At 45.3% G+C, this 19,780-nt stretch overlaps 1 protein-coding gene across 2 annotated transcripts; it reads left to right on the top strand.

Annotated features, from left to right (window-relative positions):
• The first annotated feature begins 1,783 nt into the window (after positions 1 to 1,783).
• LOC136666339 (H-2 class II histocompatibility antigen, E-S beta chain-like) lies at positions 1,784 to 19,780 on the top strand. 2 transcript variants are annotated; one of them, XR_010795357.1, is made up of 7 exons: positions 1,784 to 1,841; positions 2,776 to 3,054; positions 15,796 to 16,077; positions 17,326 to 17,439; positions 17,538 to 17,566; positions 17,657 to 17,782; positions 19,412 to 19,780. XR_010795357.1 is itself a non-coding variant. In XM_066644455.1 (6 exons), the coding sequence occupies exons 1-5, from the start codon at positions 1,790 to 1,792 to the stop codon at positions 17,558 to 17,560; spliced, it is 750 nt and encodes a 249-aa protein (XP_066500552.1). In that variant the 5' UTR covers positions 1,784 to 1,789; the 3' UTR covers positions 17,561 to 17,566; positions 17,657 to 18,419. The 2 variants fall into 2 exon arrangements, 1 of the variants encoding a protein (XP_066500552.1); XM_066644455.1 differs by lacking the exon at positions 19,412 to 19,780 and having other exon boundaries at positions 17,657 to 18,419.

Genomic DNA, 19,780 nt, shown 5'->3' on the forward strand with positions numbered 1-19,780 from the left:
TGTGAAGATGACCTACTTGTCTAAGCTGTAATTGGACAGGTAAGGACACTACATATTAGTAAATGACTCCCAAACTTGGGGCTTAGCAAAAAGAATTATATAATTAATTAATCAAATAATAATTATTCATCATTGACTCCGCTATGTAGTGTTTATGCCGCCGCAACGTGAGGCATGCATATTCCACTACAATATGTTAAAGTCCAGTATTCTCTGGATCATGTTTTAATTAAGAATATCACTGTACTTTGCTCCATTTAACTTTCCTTCAACCCTGACTTGTCCCAGCCACTGAACAACACCCCCACAGCATGATACTGCCACCATAATGCTTCACTAGGGATGGTATTGCACAGGTGATGAGCAGTGCTTGGTTTCCTCCAGAAACAGTGCTTGGAACTGAGGACAAATAGTTCAGTCTTGTTGTTGTCAGACCAAAGAATATTGTTTCTCACAGTTTGAGAGTTTTTAGGTACTTTTTTTTTTGCGAACTCCAGGTGGATTTTTGTGTATCTTTTACTGAGGAGAGACTTCTGTCTGGCCACTCTGGAATAATGCCCAAATTGGTGAAGTGCTGCATTGATGGTTGATCTTCTGGAAGCTTCTCCTGCACACAGGATCTATGGAGCTCAGTCAGAGTGACCACTGGGTTTTTTATCACCTCTGTCACTCCCCTGATTACTTTAGTTTGGAGGGGCGGCCAGCTCCAGGAAAAGGTTGTTCCAGACTTCTTCCATTTGAGAATTATGGAGGCCATTGCTCTTGGGAATTTTCAATGCAGCAGAAATATTATTTAGTCTTCTCTGTCTGTGAACTCTACAGACAGTTATTTCCTGCTCATGGCTTGACTTTTGCTCTGATATGCAGTGAGATTTTAAATAGACAGGTGTGTGTCTTATCAAATCATGTCCAATCCACTGCCTTTACCACAGCTGGACTCCAATCATGGTGTAGAGATATCTCAGAGATGATGTAGAAACATGGGAGGCCCCCAAAGCTAAATATCTTGTCCATGCACATTTTTATTTTTTCTTTTATGGCACATTTTCAAAGAAAATCTGTTTTCAGTTTGTCATTATGGGGACAACACTTATTACTTTTTAATTTTAATTTTTTATTTTAACATAAGACCTCAACAAGGTGACCAAACTAACATTCACTGACGTCATGTGATGTACCAGAACTGACCGAGAGCTTTTCAAATACTAAAAGAAAATGTTCTTCACAGTAAATCAAGACAATCTGAGGCTGAAAAAACATTTTCTTAAGACTCTGAGCTCTGTAGTGTGAAATAAAGACCATTACAAAAGACTGATTACAACAACACTGAAAACTAGCTTTGCCATAAAAAAGTGTTATCTTTGATGTCTTAGTACCATGTTGATGCTGTTATTCCTAGACTCCTAACTCTAAGTGTCATTTGAATAATGGAAGAGTCTTGCATTAGTTTATCACTCAGTCACAGTCAACAGCTCTAAAAATGTTCATCACATACATGTACATAACTGATATCATAATTGACTAATAGCTTTATTTTAAATTAAAGCTAATATAATAGAATATTTTTTTTTTTTTTTTTAATAATACACAGATTTGTGCACAGTTTTACCAGTTGTCATTACTTAACTATGAAGTCGCCTGGACAGATGCTTTTCTGCCTCTGCCTAGTAACTGGTGATGAAGTGGTGTATCAGACTCTGATTGATTGATGAACTGAGCTGTGTGTATGAACTGGAACCCTCTCTCTCTCTGAAACTCTCTCAGTTGTTGGACACAGATCGAGGTGAAAATGTTCCTGAGTCTGCAGCTGCTGCTCCTCCTGACTCTGATCGTCAGAACAGGTGTGTTTACATTTATACTTATCTGAGTAGTTTTATTTGAATTATATGCGTGTAACACTTTTATCTGGAGTGTAAATGTGATTTGCACTGAGCTTTTATAGACTTAATATAAAATAAACATGAATACAGTTGTAACGGTTAGTTATCAGTGAAGTTATCAGTGTGTGGAGAGGCGTCTGGAAGAACACACTGAAGTGAACAGGTGAAGACTGGATTTAAAATGTGTATTTATGCACAATATATTTCAAGAAGTAATTTCTGGCAAATGTAATTAATCCTAAAGTAGGAACTGTGTTGATGTATAAGAGTTTTCATTTTAATTAGTTTAAAATGTACTTTATATTTATAGAATTTTTTTTATTTAATAGAAACTCAAATCTAACTTAAGAATAATGCTTCATAGCTATTACTCTCTCTCTCTCTCTCTCTCTCTCTCTCTCTCTCTCTCCTCATGTACGAAATACGGCAAATACAAATGTTGAAAATCACAAAAAAGAGATGAGGATGTTGCTCTATTCCTGCTCCATAGGGGGGTGACACTGACTTTTACAGTTACATTACTTAAGGTGGAACTGACTCTAAATTCAGGAGAGCGCTATTTGCATGAAAGTAAACACAGAACAAAAGTGCTACAAAACTAAACAGCTCAAGTTACACATTTGTTTATGTTATGTGGGAATTCAAACAGTGATTAAACACTTACAGAAAATCTACAGTAGGTTTGTCTGGCCTTAAATGTAGTTCAGACATATACAAACAACAGTCGTTTTCCTCCTCAAACATTGTTCGACCTTAAAAGACTTCTGGACATAAACAAACCAGAGAACAGCATTTTCCCACAATCGTAGATGTTGCTTATATACAGTATTCATGTTTATATGATTTTCTTACACAGACTTAATTGTTATTGTAAATATTTATTTTCTCTCTCCAGCGTTGACAGGTGGATATTATGAATATGAGACGAATGAATGTCTCACCAGTTCATCAGATCTGACCGATGTGGAATTCATTACAACAATTTATTTCAATAAGGAACCATATATACGGTTTAACAGCACTGTGGGGGAGTTTGTAGGGTACACTGAGTACGGAGTGAAGAATGCAGAGTGCTGGAACAGCGGTCCTTACCTACAGCAGATGAGAGGTGAAGTGGAGAGATACTGCAAACGCAACCTACGAATATTCTACTCTCATATTCTGGATAAAACAGGTGAGTGACACTGCAGCATGTTCTTATTTAAAGACTCAAGAACACTGTAACAGAAATGAGAGTACTGGAGAGATAATGCAGAAACAACATAAAGATTGATTTATCCTCTGTTCTGGAGAAGGCAGGTGAGTATGAATCAGTGCAGCTCAGAAACAACTAAACCACCACTGACTTGTTCATTTACACTCAGCTCTGAACACAGCTTTAACACACTCTTTAAGAGCACTCTGCGCTTCATTAATCTTAAAAAACATATTCACAAGGACAGGAGCGGCTGGAGGCGCCGCTTTCACGTGGACAGGAGCGGCTGGAGGCACCGCTTTCACGAGGACAGGAGCGGCTGGAGGCGCCGCTTTCACAAGGACAGGAGCGGCTGGAGGCGCCTCTTTAACGGGGACAGGAGCGGCTGGGGGCGCCGCTTTCACAGAGACAGGTGCGGCCGTGGAAGCCGCCTTCTCAGGGACAGGAGCGGCCTGGGTGGCCGCCTTCAAGGAAACCTCCAGACTTGCCCAGAGGCTTGCAAGCTTCTCCTGGATGTCAGGAGGGAGTGCAGAGAGGTGCTTGGGAACTAGGGGCACTGTGACGACGGCCATGGAAACAGGAGGCCCTTTAGCGACGTCCACGGCGGCAGGGGGCCATGCGGCGACGTCCACGGAGGAAGGGGGCCCTGCGGCGACGTCCACAGAGGCAGGGGGCCCTGCTGCGAAGTCCACGGAGGCAGGGGGCCCTGCGGCGACGTCCACGGAGGCAGGGGGCCCTGCTGCGACGTCCAAGGAGGCAGGGGGCCCTGCGGCGAAGTCCACGGAGGCAGGGGGCCCTGCGGCGACGTCCACGGAGGCAGGGGGCCCTGCGGCGACGTCCATGGAGGCAGGAGGCCCTGCAGCGACGTCCTGCACTGGTGCTGTTAAGGGTTTAGGGGATCTGATGGGCACACTCTTAAGGGATTTCTTTATCCATGGATCCCCCAGAGGTGCGCCCCTGTTAGCCTCACTTCCCTTGTCCTGAAGTTGGAGGCTAACAGCCCCTACCCTTAACCCCCCCAAAAAAAAATTCCCCGGAACTGAGGGGGTAATTCACCATCGAGAGGGAGACTCCACGCTTCCTTTGCCGACTCCTTTGACTCGCACTGGCGCAGTTACTCGATTCACGAGTCGACTCCTCCGGTAGGGGATAAGGAACCACGCCAGGCATGAGCTGGAGCCAGTTGTAGAAGGTGTCAATGGGACTAAAGTCACCTGGTGACAGAACTAAATAGATCTGAGTGTCATCTGCATAACTATGATAGGCGATTTTATTATTTTTAAGGATTTGTCCAAGTGGTAACATATAAATGTTAAACAGTATAGGTCCAACAACTGATTCTTGTGGAACAAAGCAGGTCAGTGATGTTTGTTTTTATTTATAAATACCAATAGCAATAAAGTAGTATCAATCGGCTAGATACTATTTTAACCAGCTGAGAACTGTTCCTCAAAGCCCTGTCCAGTTCTCTAGTCTGTCTAAAAGGATGCTGTGATCGACAGTATCAAAGGCAGCACTAAGATTGAGAAGCACTAGCACAGATATTTTACCACTGTCTGGGGTCAGACGGATGTCATTTAGGATCTTTATGAAGGCAGTTTCTGTGCTGTGATGTGGACAGAAGCCTGACTGGAAGTCATCATAATAAGTGTTCATGTAAAAATTTGCTCAGCTGAATAAAGACAACTTTCTCAGTAATTTTGCCTATGAATGGAAGATTAGAGATGGGTCTGTAGTTGTTCAGGGGAGTGCTGTCTAAACTGCTCTTTTTAAGAGAGATTTGATTATTGGAGTTTTTAATGCTTGAGGGAAGATCCCTGAAAGTAGAGACTCGTTTACTATTTGCAGTATGTCCTCAGATAGACAACAGAAGACTTCCTTCATAAAGTGCGCAGGCAGCACGTCTAATGCATGTGGATGATTTTAGATGCTGGACATTTTCCTCTAGAGTTTTCAGATCAATAACTGCAAATTAAAACAAGGTACATTTCAGATTTTGAGGCTGTATCTGAACACGGATGAAGAAGATAACAACGAGGACACAGCCTCCCTTGCCCGGAGCAGGGTTACCAGGGCCTCACCCTGGAGCCAGGCCTGGGGGAGGGGCTCCTTGGCGAGCGCCTGGTGGCCGGACTTTCACCTATGGGGTCCGGCCGGGCTTAGCCCAAAGGAAATACATGGGTCCACTCTCCCATGGGCCCACCACCTGTGGGAGAGGTAGTAATCCGGGTCTGGTGCATTGTGGATCGGGTGGCGGTCGGGGTCGGGGGCCCTGGCGTTCTGATCCTCGGTTACTGAAACTGGCTTTTGGAACATGGAACGTAACCTCTCTGGTGGGAAAAGAGCCTGAGCTGGTGCGCGAGGTTGAGAGGTACCGGCTAGATATAGTTGGGCTCACCTCGACACACAGTATGGGCTCTGGAACCAATCTCCTTGAGAGGGGCTGGATGCTCTTTCACTCTGGAGTTGCCCAGGGTGAGAGGCGTAAGGCAGGTGTGGGCTTACTCATAGCCCCCCAGCTTAGCGCCTGTACGTTGGGGTTTACCCCAGTGGACGAGAGGGTAATTTCCCTGCGCCTTCGGGTTGGGGAAAGGGCTCTGACTGTTGTTTGTGCTTATGCACGGAACAGCAGTTCAGAGTACCATGCCTTCTTGGGGACCCTAGAGGGAGTGCTGGAGAACACTCATTCTGGGGACTCCATTGTTCTGCTGGGGGACTTCAACGCTCACGTGGGTAATGACAGTGAGACCTGGAGGGGCGTGATTGGGAGGAACGGCCCCGCTGATCTGAACCCGAGTGGTGTTCAGTTATTGGATTTCTGTGCTCGTCACAGTTTGTCCATTACGAACACCATGTTCGAACATAAGGGTGTCCACAAGTACACCTGGCATCAGGACACCCTAGGCCGCATTTCGATGATCGACTTTATAGTCGTATCATCTGACCTGCGGCCATATGTTCTGGACACTCGGGTGAAGAGAGGCGCTGAGCTGTCAACTGATCACCACCTTGTGGTGAGTTGGATCAGATGGCGGGGGAGGATGCCGGACAGACCTGGCAGGCCCAAACGTGTGCTGAGGGTTTGCTGGGAACGTTTGGCAGAGGAACCTGTCAGAAAGATCTTCAACTCCCACATCCGGCAGAGCTTCGACTGCATCCCGGGGGAGGCTGGTGACATTGAGTCCGAGTGGGCCATGTTCCGGACCTCCATTGTTGAGGCGGCTGAACGGAGCTGTGGCTGCAAGGTTGTCGGTGCCTGTCGGGGTGGCAATCCCCGCACTCGGTGGTGGACACCCCGGGTGAGGGGGGCTATCAAGCTGAAGAAAGAGTCCTATCAAGCCTGGTTGGCTCAGGGGACTCCGGAGGCAGCCGACAGGTACCGGGGAGCCAAGCGGCTTGCGGCCTCAGCAGTCGCTGAGGCAAAAACTCGGGTGTGGGAGGAGCTCGGTGAGAACATGGAAAACGACTTTCGGTCGGCTCCAAGAAGTTTCTGGCAAACCGTCAGGCGACTCAGGAGGGGAAAGCAGTTTTCCACCAACACTGTATATGGTGGGGGTGGGGAACTGTTGACCTCGACTGGGGACGTCATCAGACGGTGGAAGGAATACTTTGAGGATCTTCTCAATCCCACCAGCACGTCTTCCGCAGAGGAAGCAGAGCTTGGGGACCCCGGGGGGGGCTCGTCTATCACTGGGGCTGAAGTGGCCAAGGTGGTAGGGAAACTCCTTGGCGGTAGGGCCCCGGGGGTGGATGAGGTTCACCCCGGGTTCCTCAAGGCTCTGGATGTTGTGGGGCTGTCCTGGTTGACACGTCTTTGCAACATCGCGTGGACATCGGGGGCAGTGCCTCTGGACTGGCAGACTGGGGTGGTGGTTCCCCTTTTCAAAAAGGGGGATCGGAGGGTGTGTTCCAACTATAGGGGGATCACACTCCTCAGCCTCCCTGGTAAGGTCTATGCGGGGGTACTGGAGAAGAGAGTCCGACTGATAGTTGAACCCCGGATCCAGGAGGAACAATGCGGATTCCGCCCCGGTCGTGGAACACAGGACCAGCTCTTTACCCTCGCTAGGATCCTGGAGGGTGCATGGGAGTTTGCTCAACCAGTCTACATGTGTTTTGTGGATCTGGAGAAGGCATTCGACCGTGTCCCTCGGGGTATTCTGTGGGGGGTGCTCGGGGAGTATGGGGTACTGGGCTCTTTGTTACGAGCTATCCAGTCCCTGTACAAACAGAGCAGGAGTCTGGTTCGTATGGCTGGCAGTAAATCTGACTGGTTTCCAGTCAGAGTTGGACTCCGTCAGGGCTGCCCGTTGTCACCGGTTCTGTTCATAATTTTTATGGACAGAATTTCTCGGCGTAGCCAAGTGGCGGAGGGTGTCCGGTTTGGTGGTCTCAGGATTCCATGTCTGCTTTTTGCAGATGATGTGGTCTTGTTGGCTTCATCGAGCCGGGACCTCCAGCTCTTGCTGGACCAGTTTGCAGCCGAGTGTGAAGCGGTAGGGATGAGGATCAGCACCTCCAAGTCCGAGTCCATGGTACTCAGCCGGAAAAGGGTTGAGTGCTCTCTCCAGGTTGGAAGTGAGATCCTGCCTCAAGTGGAGGAGTTTAAATACCTCGGGGTCTTGTTCACGAGTGAGGGAAAGATGGAGCGTGAGATTGACAGGCGGATCGGTGCAGCGTCAGCAGTAATGCGGGCTCTGTACCGGTCCGTTGTGGTGAAGAGAGAGCTGAGCAGAAAAGCAAAGCTCTCGATTTACCGTTCAATCTACGTCCCAACCCTCACCTATGGTCACGAGCTTTGGGTAGTGACCGAAAGAACGAGATCGCGGGTACAAGCGGCTGAAATGAGTTTTCTCCGCAGGATGTCTGGACTCTCCCTTAGAGACAGGGTTAGGAGCTCGGACATCCGGGAGAGACTCGGAGTGGAGCCGCTGCTCCTCCACGTCGAGAGGAGCCAGCTGAGATGGTTCGGGCATCTGGTTCGGATGCCTCCTGGACGCCTTCCTGGAGAGGTGTTCCGGGCATGTCCAACGGGGGTTGAGAGGTACCGGCTAGATATAGTTGGGCTCACCTCGACACACAGTATGGGCTCTGGAACCAATCTCCTTGAGAGGGGCTGGATGCTCTTTCACTCTGGAGTTGCCCAGGGTGAGAGGCGTAAGGCAGGTGTGGGCTTACTCATAGCCCCCCAGCTTAGCGCCTGTACGTTGGGGTTTACCCCAGTGGACGAGAGGGTAATTTCCCTGCGCCTTCGGGTTGGGGAAAGGGCTCTGACTGTTGTTTGTGCTTATGCACGGAACAGCAGTTCAGAGTACCATGCCTTCTTGGGGACCCTAGAGGGAGTGCTGGAGAACACTCATTCTGGGGACTCCATTGTTCTGCTGGGGGACTTCAACGCTCACGTGGGTAATGACAGTGAGACCTGGAGGGGCGTGATTGGGAGGAACGGCCCCGCTGATCTGAACCCGAGTGGTGTTCAGTTATTGGATTTCTGTGCTCGTCACAGTTTGTCCATTACGAACACCATGTTCGAACATAAGGGTGTCCACAAGTACACCTGGCATCAGGACACCCTAGGCCGCATTTCGATGATCGACTTTATAGTCGTATCATCTGACCTGCGGCCATATGTTCTGGACACTCGGGTGAAGAGAGGCGCTGAGCTGTCAACTGATCACCACCTTGTGGTGAGATGGATCAGATGGCGGGGGAGGATGCCGGACAGACCTGGCAGGCCCAAACGTGTGCTGAGGGTTTGCTGGGAACGTTTGGCAGAGGAACCTGTCAGAAAGATCTTCAACTCCCACATCCGGCAGAGCTTCGACTGCATCCCGGGGGAGGCTGGTGACATTGAGTCCGAGTGGGCCATGTTCCGGACCTCCATTGTTGAGGCGGCTGAACGGAGCTGTGGCTGCAAGGTTGTCGGTGCCTGTCGGGGTGGCAATCCCCGCACTCGGTGGTGGACACCCCGGGTGAGGGGGGCTATCAAGCTGAAGAAAGAGTCCTATCAAGCCTGGTTGGCTCAGGGGACTCCGGAGGCAGCCGACAGGTACCGGGGAGCCAAGCGGCTTGCGGCCTCAGCAGTCGCTGAGGCAAAAACTCGGGTGTGGGAGGAGCTCGGTGAGAACATGGAAAACGACTTTCGGTCGGCTCCAAGAAGTTTCTGGCAAACCGTCAGGCGACTCAGGAGGGGAAAGCAGTTTTCCACCAACACTGTATATGGTGGGGGTGGGGAACTGTTGACCTCGACTGGGGACGTCATCAGACGGTGGAAGGAATACTTTGAGGATCTTCTCAATCCCACCAGCACGTCTTACGCAGAGGAAGCAGAGCTTGGGGACCCCGGGGGGGGCTCGTCTATCACTGGGGCTGAAGTGGCCAAGGTGGTAGGGAAACTCCTTGGCGGTAGGGCCCCGGGGGTGGATGAGGTTCACCCCGGGTTCCTCAAGGCTCTGGATGTTGTGGGGCTGTCCTGGTTGACACGTCTTTGCAACATCGCGTGGACATCGGGGGCAGTGCCTCTGGACTGGCAGACTGGGGTGGTGGTTCCCCTTTTCAAAAAGGGGGATCGGAGGGTGTGTTCCAACTATAGGGGGATCACACTCCTCAGCCTCCCTGGTAAGGTCTATGCGGGGGTACTGGAGAAGAGAGTCCGACTGATAGTTGAACCCCGGATCCAGGAGGAACAATGCGGATTCCGCCCCGGTCGTGGAACACAGGACCAGCTCTTTACCCTCGCTAGGATCCTGGAGGGTGCATGGGAGTTTGCTCAACCAGTCTACATGTGTTTTGTGGATCTGGAGAAGGCATTCGACCGTGTCCCTCGGGGTATTCTGTGGGGGGTGCTCGGGGAGTATGGGGTACTGGGCTCTTTGTTACGAGCTATCCAGTCCCTGTACAAACAGAGCAGGAGTCTGGTTCGTATGGCTGGCAGTAAATCTGACTGGTTTCCAGTCAGAGTTGGACTCCGTCAGGGCTGCCCGTTGTCACCGGTTCTGTTCATAATTTTTATGGACAGAATTTCTCGGCGTAGCCAAGTGGCGGAGGGTGTCCGGTTTGGTGGTCTCAGGATTCCATGTCTGCTTTTTGCAGATGATGTGGTCTTGTTGGCTTCATCGAGCCGGGACCTCCAGCTCTTGCTGGACCAGTTTGCAGCCGAGTGTGAAGCGGTAGGGATGAGGATCAGCACCTCCAAGTCCGAGTCCATGGTACTCAGCCGGAAAAGGGTGGAGTGCTCTCTCCAGGTTGGAAGTGAGATCCTGCCTCAAGTGGAGGAGTTTAAATACCTCGGGGTCTTGTTCACGAGTGAGGGAAAGATGGAGCGTGAGATTGACAGGCGGATCGGTGCAGCGTCAGCAGTAATGCGGGCTCTGTACCGGTCCGTTGTGGTGAAGAGAGAGCTGAGCAGAAAAGCAAAGCTCTCGATTTACCGTTCAATCTACGTCCCAACCCTCACCTATGGTCACGAGCTTTGGGTAGTGACCGAAAGAACGAGATCGCGGGTACAAGCGGCTGAAATGAGTTTTCTCCGCAGGATGTCTGGACTCTCCCTTAGAGACAGGGTTAGGAGCTTGGACATCCGGGAGAGACTCGGAGTGGAGCCGCTGCTCCTCCACGTCGAGAGGAGCCAGCTGAGATGGTTCAGGCATCTGGTTCGGATGCCTCCTGGACGCCTTCCTGGAGAGGTGTTCCGGGCATGTCCAACGGGGAGGAGGCCCAGGGGCAGACCAAGAACACGCTGGAGAGACTATATGTCTCGACTGGCCTGGGAACGCCTCGGTATAACCCCGGAGGAGCTAGAGTCAGTGGCTGGGGAGAGGGAGGTCTGGGTTTCTTTGCTCCGACTGCTTCCCCCGCGACCCAGACCCGGATAAGCGGTGGATAATGGATGGATGGATGGATCTGAACAGCTCTGCTGTCAAGGGACATATTGAAGCTCGGTTGCCGGATGTTTAGAATTTTATTGCTAAAGAAAGCTACAAATTCATTACATTTTTCCACAGAGAGTAGTTCTGGGTTTACCTGTGGTGCTGGGTTTCTCAGCTGATCAAATATTGTGAATAATGAGCGGGTGTTAGAGCTTTTACTAATGATGTCAGAGAAGTAGGTTTTTCTGGCCTTTCTAACTTTCAAATTGTACAAACCGGATTCCAAAAAAGTTGGGACACTAAACACATTGTGAATAAACATTGAATGCAATGATGTGGAGGTGCCAACATCTAATATTTTATTCAGAATAGAACAAAAATCACAGATCAAAAGTTTAAACTGAGAGAATGTATCATTTTAAGGGAAAAATATGTTGTTTCAAAATTTCATGGCGTCAATAAATCCCCAAAAAGTTGGGACAAGGCCATTTTTACCACTGTGTGACATCCCCCCTTCTTCTTACAACACTCAGACGTCTGGGGCGAGAGGAGATCAGTTTCTCAAGTTTAGAAATAGGAATGCTCTCCCATTCATGTCTAATACAGGCCTCTAACTGTTCAATTGTCTTGGGCCTTTTTTGTCGCACCTTCCTCTTTATGATGCGCCAAATGTTCTCTACAGGTGAAAGATCTGGACTGCAGGCTGCCATTTCAGTCCCCGGATCCTTCTCCTACGTAGCCATGATGTTGTGATTGCTGCAGAATGTGGTCTAGCATTATCTTGTTGAAAAATGCAGGGTCTTCCCTGAAAGAAATGACGTCTAGATGGGAGCATATGTTCTAGAACCTGAACATAGTTCTCTGCATTAATGGTGCATTTCCAAGACATGCAAGCTGCCCATGCCACAAGCACTCATGCAACCCCATACCATCAGTGATGCAGGCTTCCTAACGGAGCGCTGATAACAACTTGGGTTATCCTTGTCCTCTCTGGTCCGGATGACATGGCGTCCCAGTGTTCCATAAAGAAATTCGTGACTCATCTGACCACAGAACAGTCTTCCATTTTGCCACACGCCATTTTAAAAGACCCCTGGCCCAGTGCAAATATCTGAGCTTGTGGAGCTTGCTTAGAAATGGCTTCCTCTTTGCAGTGTAGAGTTTCAGCTGGCGACGGCGGATGGCACGGTGGATTGTGTTCACTGACAATGCTTTCTGGAAGTATTCCTGAGCCCATTCTGTTATTTCCTTGACAGTGGCATTCCTGCTTGAGGTGCAGTGACGTTTAAGGGCCCGGAGATCAGGAGCATCCAGTAGAGTTTTACGGCCTTGACCCTTACGCACAGCAATTGTTCCAGATTCTCTGAATCTTTTGATGATGTTATGCACGGTTGATGATGATAACTTAAAAGTCGTTGCTATTTTACGCTGGGTAACACCATTCTGGTATTGCTGCACTATCTTTCTGCGCAACAATGGTGGAATTTGTGATCCTCTTACCATCTTGGCTTCAGAGAGACACTGACACTCTGAGAAGCTCTTTTTATACCCAATCATGTTGTCAATTGACCTAATTAGTGTTAATTGGTCTTCCAGCTGTTCATTATATGCTCAATTTCCTTTTTCTAGCCACTTATTGCTACTTGTTCCAACTTTTTTGGGATTTGTTGACACTGTGAAATGTTGAATCAACATATTTTTCTTTTAAAATGTTACATTTACTCAGATTAAACTTTTGATCTGTCATCTATGTTCTATAACGAATAAAATATTGACATTTGCCATCTCTACATCATTGCATTCAGTTTTTATTCACAATTTGTTTAGTGTCCCAAGTTTTTTGGAATCCTGTTTGTACTTACTGAGTTTCTCTTTATACATTTCCAAGTGAATGGGAAGTTCTGTGTGCTTCCATTTATGCTCAGCCTTTCTGCAATCGTTTTTCTTGGATTTTACCCCCATGCTGCATCGCCATCGTCATCGCCATTGTCAATAAGATTCAGAGCTTTGGAGTTAAGGTCCGCAAGAGCACTTTCAGGAGAGTGAGATATTATGCACTGTGTTTTTGACATAGCCTCCATAAACAGCTCCTTCGTGTTCTCAGTAAAATATCTTTTCTTCACACTGACAGACATGGTTTTAACAGCTGGAGTGGTTTCAGTATTAAAAAAGACACAGAAGTGATCAGAGATCCAGAAAACCTTTCACATATATAGATGAAATATTCAGCCCATTAGTAATGACCAGGTCCAGTGTGTGCCCGTGGTTGTGGGTAGGTACATTCACAGCTGGGACAGACCAAAGACATCAAGTAAAGGATAAAGTTCCTTAGTAGTTTTGTCCAAGGCATTATCTATGTGCACATTAAAGTCTCCTGAGATGACAAAGTGATCAAAGTCAGTTGAAATGACTGCTAGCAGCTCAGTAAATTCATCAATGAAATCTGCAGAGAATGTAGGTGGTCTATAAATAGCAAGTATTAAAATATGAGGTGCACCTTTTAGCACAATAGTAAGACACTCAAAAGAGAGGAAGTCACCAAACGCTGCATGCTTGCATTTAAATATATTTTTAAACAGGGCGGCTATTCCACCACCTTTTCTGTTTTCTCTACATACACTATTAAAACGATAGTCTGGGGGAGTGGATTCTAAAAGGACAACAGCATTGGTGCTGTTTTCTAGCCAGGTTTCTGTTAAAAGCAAAGAGTCTAAATTGTGTGCGGTGATAAGTTCACTGACTATAAATGATTTATTTGTAAGAGACTTAATATTAAAAAGAGCTAGTTTTAAAACAAAGGACTTGGGTTCCAGATCTGGCTGATGTCTAAGGACATCTGTTCTGTACTCCCTGTTTTTTCTATTTATGATAAGTACTGGAATGGGAGACATTACAGACTCACAGGGTCCAAGCTTGTTTTGAAAATATGGACTGCTGACATTATCACTGTAGCAGAATGGACCCAATAAGTATCAACCTGTCTGATTACTGGAAGTGGCCTTTTCCCTTTCATTGGAAGAAGGTGGGTGGTCACTAGTCATATTACTGCAGTAGTAAAGAATTTACATAATTCTGCATGATAATTCTATATGATAATTATAAACTGGTCTTTCTCTCTTCAAAATGTTTGTGAAGGCAGACTAAATGACAAATGATCTGTTTATGATACAATTGACTGTTCAGTCATTGTAGAGCAAATTAACTTAATTAATATACAGTAGTGTGAAAAAGTGTTTCCCCCTTCATGATTTCTCCTTTGTTTGTTTGTTACTCTTAAATGTTTCAGATCATCAAACAAATTTAAATATTAATCAAATAAAACACAAACACAAAATGCAGTTTTTAAATGAAGGTTTTTATTATTAAGGGAGAAAACCTACATGGCTCTGTGTGAAAAAGTGTTTGCCCCCCAGTTAAAACATAACTGTGGTTTATCACCTGAGTTCATTTTCTCTAGTCACATCCAGGCCTGATTACTGTCACACCTGTTCTCAAAAAAGAAATCAATTAAATAGACCTGCCTGACAAAGCGAAGTAGACCAAAAAATCCTCAAAAGCTAGACACCATGCCAAGATCCAAAGAAACAGGAACAGGTGAGAAAGAATGTAACTGAATTCTATCTGTCTGGAAAAGGTTATAAAGCCATTTCTAAAGTTTTGAGACTCAAGTGAAGCACAGTGAGAGCCATTATGCACAAACAGTGAAAACGCAGAACAGTGGTGAACCAGGAGCGGCCGACTGAACAAAATTACCCCAAGAGTGCAGCGACGACTCGTCCAAGAGTCACAAAAGACCCCACAACAACATCCAAAGAACTGCAGGCCTCACTCGCCTCAATTAAGGTCAGCATTCAGGACTCCACCATAAGAAAGAGACTGGGCAAAAATGGCCTGCATGGCAGAGTGCCAACATTAAAACCACTGCTGAGCAAAAAGAACATTGAGGCTCATCTCAATTTTACCAGAAAACATCTTGATGATCCCCAAGACTTTTGGGAAAATACTCTGTGGACTGACGAGACAAACGTGGAACTTTTTGGAAGGTGTGTGTCCCATTACATCTGGCATAAAAGTAACACCGCATTTTGAGAAAAAGATCTTCATACCTACAGTAAAATATGGTGTTGGTAGTGTGATGGTCTGGGGCTGTTTTGCTGCTTCAGGACCTGGAAGACTTGCTGTGATAAATGGAACCATGAATTCCACCATCTACCAAATAGCCCTGAAGGACAATGTCCAGTCATCTGTTCGTGACCTCACAGAGCTGTGAAAGATTCATTGCAAGTTTCCGCAAAACGCTTGATTGCAGTTGTTGCTGCTAAGGGTGGCTCAACCAGTTATTTGGTTTAGGGGCAAATTATTTTTCACACAGGAACATGTAGGTTTGGATTTTTTTTTCTCCCTTAATAATAAAACCCTTCATTAAAAAAAATGCATTTGTGTTTACTCATGTTGTCTTTGACTAATATTTAAATTTGTTTGATGATCTGAAACATTTAAGAGTGAAAAACGTGCAAAAAATAAATCATGAAAGGGGCAGACACTTTCACACCACTGTAAGACTTATATAATGAATTCTTAAGAGCTCTTAAACTGTAAATTGATGTACTGTGTAAATATTTGTTGAATATAACACTGTGGTAAGTACTTATTATTTTATTATTTTATTTTATAACATATATTTTAGGAATCACATCATCAGTTGGTTCACTGAGATTACAAAAGACATCTGAGAATACGCCTTGCTGAAAATACCTGTCTATTTAGTCCTGTTCTGTTTGATTGCACTAATAATAACACACAAATATGAATATCTTCTTAAGGTATTGGTCATATCTCTGTGGTTTTGCAGTGAGGCCGAGGGTGGAACTCAATGCAGAACAGCAGCCCAGTGGTGGACACACATCCATGTTGATGTGCAGCGCATATGACTTCTACCCTCAAGCCATCGATGTGTACTGGCAGAGAGACGGTAAAAAAGTTACCACTGATGTGATCTCCACTGAGGAGCTGGCTGATGGAGACTGGTACTACCAGGTCCACTCTCACCTGGAGTACACCCCCAGATCGGGAGAGAAGATCTCCTGTGTGGTGGAGCACGCCAGCTTCTCAGGACCTATGACCTATGACTGGGGTGAGCACAGAATGAGATTATTACACACCAATAAAACTTGTTTAATACTGAACCACTTCATGTTCATGAGCTGTTTGAGCAGCAATTCATCCAGCATGTGCTTGTGAAAAATTGCTGAATACACAGTTCAGTTGAGGAGGTGTTTCAAGATGGGGTTTCTCACCCTTGAATAGTCTCTGGTGGTCAATAATGGTCTTAGGTCAGTTGTTTTATTTATTTACACAGACACAGGGAGAACATGTTAACTCCACCCAGATGATGCTGAGTGAATAGCAGCTTTGTCTCTTTATTGTCACTTTGCCTCTTGAAACAAAACATTCTCACAAAGCTTCACTCGAACACTTTGAGCGAAGAATTTCAAAATATAATGCTTAGATAGCCTTTAATGATCTGCATAGTGCTACACTATATTGCAAAAAAGTATTCCAAATCATCAGTTCAAATCACTTCCATAGCCACAGGTGACTAAAATCAATCACCTAGGCATGCAGACTGCTTCTACAAACATTTGTGAAAGATTAGGTCACCCTCAGGAGCTCAATGAATTCCAGCATGGCACAGGATGCCACCTGTACAACACGTCTATTAAATGTTCTCCCTACTAGATATTCCACAGTCATCTGTCAGTGGTATTACAACAAAGTAGAAGAAATTTGGAACCACAGCAAATCAGCCACAAAGTGGTAGGCCACATATAATGACAGAGAGGGGTCAGTGGATGCTGAGGGGCATAGTGCTCAGAGGTCTCAAACTTTCTGTAGTCAATCGCTACAGACCTCCAAACTTCATATGGCCTTCAGATTCCCTCAAGAACACTGCGTACAGAGCTTCATGAATTTCCACGGCCAAGCAGCTGCATCCAAGCCTTACATCACCAAGTGCAATGCAAAACGTCGGATGGAATGGTGTAAAGAACACCGCCACTGGACTCTAGAGCAGTGGAGATGTGTTCTCTGCAGTGATGAACCATGCTCCTCTGTCTGGTAATCTAATGGATGAGTTTGGGTTGGGCGGTTGCCGGGGTGGGAGGTGGGGATTATGATGTGGGGTTGTTTTTCAGGAGTTGGTCTCGGCCCCTTAGTTTCAGTGATAGGAACCCTTAAACCCTGTGGATTAAGAATGGAATGTCACTCAAGTTTATATGCATGCAAAGGCAGACGGGTGAATACTTATGCAGACATTGTGTACCTTAATTTCTTCTGAAGTAGTTTAGATTAAATACAAATATTATACATCTGTTATCCTCAGATCCTTCTCTTCCTGAGTCTGACAGGAATAAGATCGCTATCGGAGCGTCGGGGCTGGTGCTGGGGCTCATCCTCTCAGCTGCTGGATTCATCTACTACAAGAAGAAATCCTCAGGTGAGTGGAGATCACAGAGTTTAGCTGATATTCATGAATCTGGAGGGTTCATGTATTTAATTAATATAATTCACTGTGTGATTATTAATGTGTTTCAGGGCGGATCCTGGTGTCGAGTTAAGAGCTGGTAAGAGCTGCACTGTGGTTTTAATCTTCAGTTTGAAGTGATCAGTTAAACTGAGTGTAACACTGAGCTGTTTTCTCTGAACTGCTGCAGGTTCTGGAGCTGAGCTGGAGACTGAGGTGGAGGAGCAGTGGAGTCCATTACACAGCTTTAATCACCTGTATCCGAGAGATACTATCAACCCTGTTATTTTTTGATTTTCTTTCTTTTCATGTGAAGGTGAGTGTGTTTTGGGGGTGGCTCAATACAAATGACTCTGAGGATTTTAATGAGTTAATGGACTGTTTTAGAAGATTTGATTGTACACTGGAGCCTTTTGCTGTCCCTGTGATTGTACCCTCAAGAGAAAATATTCTGTACCTTTAATTACCTTCAATTAGGGAACATTATTGTGTTACCACAAAATTGTGTTGATTTCATTCGCCTCATTTCATCTCCAGGACTTTTATTATGTTCTTTTATTTTACACAGTTCTATAAAGAACGATTAACTTCTCTAATATTACATTTAGGGACCACATCCGGACTCTAAACCACTGCTATATCTTTTAAAGGTACATTGGTTTGTACCTTTAGTGACCAATAATATACCTGTACAGTACCTTATTTCTGAGATTGCATTGACCTTCATTTACAGAACATTCTCACTAGAGCTGATTATATTTATGAACAAAAACAAAAAATAGACTGAGTGTGATTTTAGAAAAGAATTATATTAATCATTAAACGTGGATATATTTGTCATTTCTTGAGGAATTATACCAGACCGTTCCTTTTTTATTAAGCCTAAAGCTTTTTACTGTTATTAGGAATCAGGCTACGATCAGAAATATAGGTTTCTATTAACTGAAAAATGTTTAGGGTTTTATTTGTCCAACATTAAGAAGTAATGTTTTACATATTTGTGTTTCACTGATTTCAATAAACACTTCTTAATTACTATTTCTACAAACTGTACTTTTAATTCCAAGGTCATGTCCAGCACGCAGACCATTAGTTAACAATGTTCACTAGAGCAATGTTGTCTGCTTTTATTAATAAACAGAAACATTTACAGAATAGTTTCTTTATCTAGAGACAGTCAAGTAAAGTCTGCTTCATCTGCACCTAAAAGTGCAACTTCTGAATAAAGGCAGACTTCATTAAAGGTATAGTTCATGATTATAATAAAAAAACACTTTTTTAGACAATGGTGAGACTCCAAACGCTGAAAAGCACAAACCGAGATGAGGATGTTGCTCTATTCCTGCTCCATAGGGGGGTAATAGGTGTCTTCACTTAAGGTGGAAATGTCTCCAGACTCAGGAGATGGCTAACTGCATTAGCGACAGAGCTACAAAATAAACAACTCCAGTTACAAATGACTTTCTGTGGGAGTTCAAACTGTGAATAAAAAACTTACAGATAATTTACATTTTAACCATAAACTGTCATTTTTTTCCTCAAACACATTGTTCCACCTTAAAAACGCTGATCTTAGAACTGAGTTTCCCCATGATCACAGACATTCCCTTTAAAAGAAATTAAGTAATATACTTACCAACACATCATTATTAATGACTGTCCAGTGCCATGTAATTAGTTCCCAGAACATTTTTTGTAGAATAGGGCCAGGGCTATGAACTTGTCAGCAGTATTTCTCTGATTTCATACAATGTGAAGTTTTTCTGAAAGTCAATATACACACGTTTATGAAACACACTGTATACAGTTGTAAGCAACACTTTAAAACTCTTGAATTTCCCCTGGGGATCAATAAAGTATCTATCTATCTATCTATCTATCTATCTATCTATCTATCTATAACTTAATGTTACTTTATGCCATGCTCCATTTTCATTTTTCCTAGAGACTGATAATGCATCAGGACTCTTGCTCTGCCATTGGCTGACAGTGAAGGAGGTCTAATCCCAGTGGGGACTTTTCTGAAACACTCTGCTCTGTGGTTGTTGCTTCATTTGATTCTCTAATGTGAGTCTCTTGTGAAAACTGTCAGCAAAAATTGAGACGCTATGATAAAGCCTGTGATTTGCATCATTTATGGTTCAAAATCATCTCAACAGATAAATTACAAGGAACATGCATCAAGCTCCAAAAGCTGTTGCTCATGAGGGAGAAAAGTGTAAGAAAAAGCTAGTAAGTAGTTTACTAATTGTATGATGAGCATTTGTTTCATTTCAGATACCACACATGAAAACCCTATTATGTTGTGGGACAA

The sequence above is a fragment of the Hoplias malabaricus genome, chromosome 14, assembly GCF_029633855.1.
Source record: "Hoplias malabaricus isolate fHopMal1 chromosome 14, fHopMal1.hap1, whole genome shotgun sequence".
Classification (NCBI taxonomy): Eukaryota; Metazoa; Chordata; class Actinopteri; order Characiformes; family Erythrinidae; genus Hoplias; species Hoplias malabaricus.

Excerpts from the sequence above, each read along its gene's own strand:
- LOC136666339 (XM_066644455.1), top strand. The coding sequence starts at position 1,790 with ATGTTCCTGAGTCTGCAGCTGCTGCTCCTCCTGACTCTGATCGTCAGA. Across the intron at positions 16,078-17,325 it reads ACCTATGACCTATGACTGGG|ATCCTTCTCTTCCTGAGTCT; the intron begins GTGAGCACAGAA and ends TGTTATCCTCAG. Across the intron at positions 17,440-17,537 it reads CTACAAGAAGAAATCCTCAG|GGCGGATCCTGGTGTCGAGT; the intron begins GTGAGTGGAGAT and ends AATGTGTTTCAG.